At 41.8% G+C, this 4849-nt stretch overlaps 3 protein-coding genes across 3 annotated transcripts in view; all 3 read right to left on the minus strand.

Moving 5' to 3' along the window:
* Positions 1-1125: 1125 nt before the first annotated feature.
* Positions 1126-1731, minus strand: LOC137984388 (uncharacterized). The gene has a single exon (XM_068831570.1). It carries the CDS (start codon positions 1729-1731, stop codon positions 1126-1128), a length of 606 nt encoding a protein of 201 aa, XP_068687671.1.
* Positions 1732-1737: 6 nt separating this feature from the next.
* Positions 1738-4365, minus strand: LOC137984389 (uncharacterized). Its single transcript, XM_068831571.1, has 2 exons — positions 3894-4365; positions 1738-3791 (listed from the first exon to the last, which is right to left on the minus strand). The coding sequence occupies exons 1-2, from the start codon at positions 4363-4365 to the stop codon at positions 1738-1740; spliced, it is 2526 nt and encodes an 841-aa protein (XP_068687672.1).
* A 141-nt stretch (positions 4366-4506) lies between these two features.
* LOC137984390 (uncharacterized) overlaps positions 4507-4849 on the minus strand; it is a 1773-nt gene continuing 1430 nt past the window's right edge. The window contains exon 1 of the mRNA XM_068831572.1: positions 4507-4849. This exon is cut by the window's right edge and continues 1430 nt beyond it. Coding sequence (XP_068687673.1) covers positions 4507-4849 — 343 coding nt within the window.

Consider the following 4849-nt stretch of genomic DNA (forward strand, 5'->3'; position numbering starts at 1 on the left):
CTTGTCTAAAGCCTTCATATCTTTTAGTATCTGCTAAAATCTTAGGCTTTATTTCTGTCGCTCTCTCGAGCCCGGACTTTATGCGGTGTCTGTGCAGTGTATGTCAATTGCAGACTGCAGACAAATAGCGCTAACCGTTTTAAAATGGGTTTAAAATAGGTTCTTAGACTTAAATACTGTTTATCAGCGCTATTTGAAATGGGATCAGCGCTATTTGTCTGCAGCCGGCAGTCTGCAAATGTCAGACACCTGCCTTTGTGGGCTCATTTTCCGTAAAGCAGCTGGTAATGGAGCCAAGTTAACGTAGAAGAATTTGCACACAAGCCCTCTCTAAAATTGCAATTTTGCAATACCAAAAAGCTATAGCTCTGGAAACTTTAATCGAAAATCTCTAATTGAACATTTCTATTTGATAACTAAGACCGGACTGTTTGGAGATTCGAATGGAATTCTTGCTGGCCTTCATCAGAATCACTAGCTTCCTCACTCATTTCATGCTCTGTTTTAATGATCCAAACTCTTTAATGATAGATGACTTCCTTTTAGAATACAATTATTCCTGGTAGAGACGATTTCCTAAGATTTCCGAGATATAATTCCGCCAATACACAAAATATATTACCGCCAAAAACTCGATAAGATCTAATTCCTGTCACATGTCAATCAAACTAAAGCTCGTGTAACACTAGTTTCCAGTTTTCAACACACTCCCCCCTGATTGACGTCGAAGTCAATCAAGAAAGTTTAAACAAATAAGACTGATTTAACGCAAAACCTAATTTAGCTCTTTAGCCTCAGTGTCAAACGCTCAAGATACGGTCAGACAGTTCATGGAGCAGTGATCACTGTAGGGATGTCTTCATCTCTAACTATCTGAATGTTCATTCCACTGTCAAACTGTCCTGTTCTCGCATTAGTTACGTGTTCGTCACACACGTTGATTTCAAGAGGATAGAGCTTTTTAATTGGACGTTTTAAGCGAGTCTTGCGGAGAGAATTATCTACTGTTACCACTTCAGCTGCGCGCACAACGTTGTCTTGTCCCTGTAACAGTTTCTCTACTTTCCCCATTCTCCACTGTTGCCTGGGTGTCTTGTCAGCATAGATGTGCACAACGTCGCCTACTTAAATTGTTCTTCTTGGTTCACCTCCCTTGAGTTTCTGGTACTCGCGGATACCTGTAAGATATTCTTTCTTCCATCGATTTCTGAAATGGGTGAGAAGACCGTCTAAATATCTCTCTCGTCTAGGCAAAGTGTTTACAGGTACTGTGATGGCAGGAGATTGATCTAGAAGTCGACGACCAATTACAAGATGAGAAGGCGTAAGTGGAGTTTCAGTTAGCTCATCGTAGACATAGGTCAATGGCCTAGAATTCAAAACGCCTTCAGTTTCGATCAGCACTGACTCTAACTCTTCATAACTCATCTTCGCATTTCCGAGCACTTTCTTGAGACACCTTTTCACACAGATTTCGAAGAATCCGCCCCACCAGCTGGCTGTGGGTACATTGAATTTCCAGTCAATGTTCCGATCAAGAGCAAACTTCTTAACCTTTGCATCTCGGAAAGTTTTCCCGTTGTCTGAAATGAACAGGGTCGGTAGTCCTCTTCTACCGAAGAATCGCTTCAGCACTCTTAAGAACGAATTGGCGGAGAGGTCTGGCGTAAGTTCAAGGTGCAAAGCTCTTGTACTAGCACATGTAAACAGAGCAATGTAACACTTGTGCATTTCCCCCTAGGATAAGTATATATTCTTCACGTACAAGGGTCCGGCAAAGTCCACACCTACTTTAGAGAAAGCCATTTCCTCTGAAACTCGGAATGCTGGTAGTGGTGGAGTAGGTGGAGAGCTGTAGGCTCTTCCTTGTAATTTCTTGCACGTAACACACTTGGAAAGTACATCCTTAACAGCTTGCCTTCCTTTGATTATCCAGAATTGTGATCGGATTTCAGTAAGAGTTTCTCCAACTCCATTGTGATTCACGTTTTCGTGGGACTGCATAATCACGAGCTTAGTGAAATGCTGCTTTCTAGATAACAGAATGGGATGTTTTGTTGAGTATGGAAGTGAAGACTTCTGGATTCGTCCCTTGCATCGCAGAAGTCCGTTGGCATCCTTAAAGACTCCTAACTGGTCCCAAGTCGAACTTGATTTCTCCTTTTCTTCAAGTTTGGCTTGAACGTCTTTGTACCAAAGATTCGTAGCAATATTCTGATCCTCCATACTGATATCAGTTATTTCTATCTTCCTCTTGAGCTTCTGGATGAATTTCAGCACAAGAGCGGTTACTCTGACAAGTTTACTGAGACTACTAAATCTTTCTGGACAGATGACTTCTGAAATGTTCTGAAAGCACTGCACGGATACTGTCATAACATTTGAAATTTCAGGTTTCCTTCTCAATTCCTTTGTTACTTCTTCTGGGAATGTACTCTCACCGATTGGATTATCAGGTAGGTTTGGCCACTGAACTTCTCCTTCTTTCAGAAATGGAGCTCCCTTCCACCATAGATCACTGTGAGCGAGAACAGAACTCTTTGACCCTCGCGACGCTATGTCAGCAGGATTAGACTCAGACGGGCAATATCTCCAGTGATCCTTACTCCACAGACTTCGAATCTTCTGAACTCGATTCTGAACAAACAGCTTGAATTGTTTAAACTCTCTATTGATCCACCACCACACGATCTGAGAGTCAGTCCAATTGAAAACAGCGTCTATCTTCATAGTGCAGGTCAATGCCTCATGCACGGCTGTCATCAAATTCGCAAGTGTCAAGGCGGCCATTAACTCCAGTCGAGGGATTGATTCACCGATCAAGGGAGCAACTCTTGTTTTGGACGCTAGAAGGCAAACAGAACTGGTTCCAGAGGTTGTCAACCTGATGTAGACATTTGCTCCATACGCAGACTTGCTAGCATCTGCGAACCCATGTAGTTGAATAGACGTGACGTCTTCGACTTGAACATCACCCAGGATGCAACGAGGTACTACAATGCTTGAGACTTCCCACATGTCTTGTAGTAACTCCTTCCAGCGCGACGCGAGACCTTCCGGCAAAGCTTCATCCCAACCAAGTTTTAAATGACAAATTTCTTGGAACATGCACTTTAAGGGTAAGGTAACTGGTGACAGCAAGCCTAATGGATCATAGAATCGAGCAGTACTGCTCAATAATGTCCGTTTAGTGAAAGTTCCCTCTAAGGCTTGTCTAGAAAAGGTAGCAAGATCAAACTCGAAATTATCTTCCATCCGATCCCATTGAACTCCCATTACTTTGACAACGGTTTCTTCGCTCACATTGTTGTTTGAATTTGACACTGTCCAATCTTCTTCCTCAATGTTCGGCTCGGTCAATGTAGGAGTAGCCTTACAAGACAGCTCCGGTTCCCAAGACAAAGATTCTTCTGCTCTTTTGATCATTTTAGTCAACTCTTCACTGTTCGATGCCCACTTTCTCATATTAAAAGCTCCTTCTCTGAACCGCAACTTCAACTTGTGGTAAAGTTCAAAACACTTCGTTACCGAGTTCTCTCCAGATGCAAAGTCATCAACATACAAAGCTCTCACAACAGCAGCCACAAATTCAGGATCAATGTTCTCATACCTTGTTAAGTGGTTCCTCAATGTTACATTCAAAATAAATGGAGAGCAAACTAGACCAAAAACAAGACGAGTGAATTTCAGTGTGATCACTTCTGGATTCGGGGAGTTGATGTCATCTACCCATTGGAACCTTAACAAGTTTCTCTCTGCTGGATTGACTTCAATGTTCAAGAATGCTTTTTCTAAATCACCAATCAAAACCACTTTATGGAGGCGAAATCTCAGCTAGACATCAAAGATCAATGGAGTTAAGGCTGGACCTGGTAGGAGACAGTCATTCAAACTTGGTTCATTGCGGGATTTAGCACTGGCGTCATAAACCACACGTAGTTTAGTAGTGATTCTGTCTTCTTTCAATACTTCTTTATGAGGAATGTAATGTACAGTTCCAGGAAGGGTATCTAAATCATGACTCTTATCAATCAATTCAACAACACCAGCATTTAATTGTTCCTTGATGACACTGTCATATTGTTGGAGCAATTCTGGCTTGGACCTTAATCTTTGCAATGAAGAAACAAGGCGATTCTGTGCCAACAAGTAATTGTCTGGAATAATTGGGTGTTCAGTCTTGAAGGGAAGGGACACTTCATAACGGATTCCATTGAACTTCACTTTGGTAAGATAGTCTTCAAGAAAATCTCCCTGTCTATCCTTTACTCCAAGAGTGTCATAGTCCCAAAACTTACTTAGCTCCTCTTTCAGTAAATCATCTGAAACTAAGTTCTCTTCAATGACTTGACATTCAGTTTTCATAACATGGGACACGTTAACAGTTGATAACTGTGTATTCGCACTTGCCGCATTCACAGGACCACTCAATACATATCCTAATCTTGTACGAATTGCCACTGGTCCATGTAGCTCCCCCCTTACCACGTGATTCTGAACCACAGATCAGTAATGATCTGCTCCAATCATGACATCAATTTCTAGATCCTCATCACCTCGTGAGTGATCAGCCAGAGGTAAGCCTTGCAGATGTGGGTAACACTGTTGTGCAATTTCAATGGTCTGGTTTGTGATGGGACCACAGATCAACTCAACTTCATAAGCATTAATGAACACTGTCAAATTGTCTTGACATTCCAATGCAAACTGAACGATGCTACATTGTTTCAATGAGGGTTCATTGTTTCCAAAAGTTTGTATTAGAACTGTATCGCTTCCAATTGGTCGTAAGCTCAATTTGCTCCTTAACCGTGAGCTTATATAGGACTTTTGGGAACATGAATCAAAA

Source organism: Montipora foliosa, chromosome 14 (assembly GCF_036669935.1).
Source record: "Montipora foliosa isolate CH-2021 chromosome 14, ASM3666993v2, whole genome shotgun sequence".
Lineage (NCBI taxonomy): Eukaryota > Metazoa > Cnidaria > Anthozoa > Scleractinia > Acroporidae > Montipora > Montipora foliosa.

Excerpts from the sequence above, each read along its gene's own strand:
- LOC137984389 (XM_068831571.1), bottom strand. The coding sequence starts at position 4,365 with ATGAAAACTGAATGTCAAGTCATTGAAGAGAACTTAGTTTCAGATGAT. Across the intron at positions 3,792-3,893 it reads TAAATCCCGCAATGAACCAA|AAAAAGCATTCTTGAACATT; the intron begins GTTTGAATGACT and ends TTGGTGATTTAG.
- LOC137984388 (XM_068831570.1), bottom strand. The coding sequence starts at position 1,731 with ATGCACAAGTGTTACATTGCTCTGTTTACATGTGCTAGTACAAGAGCT.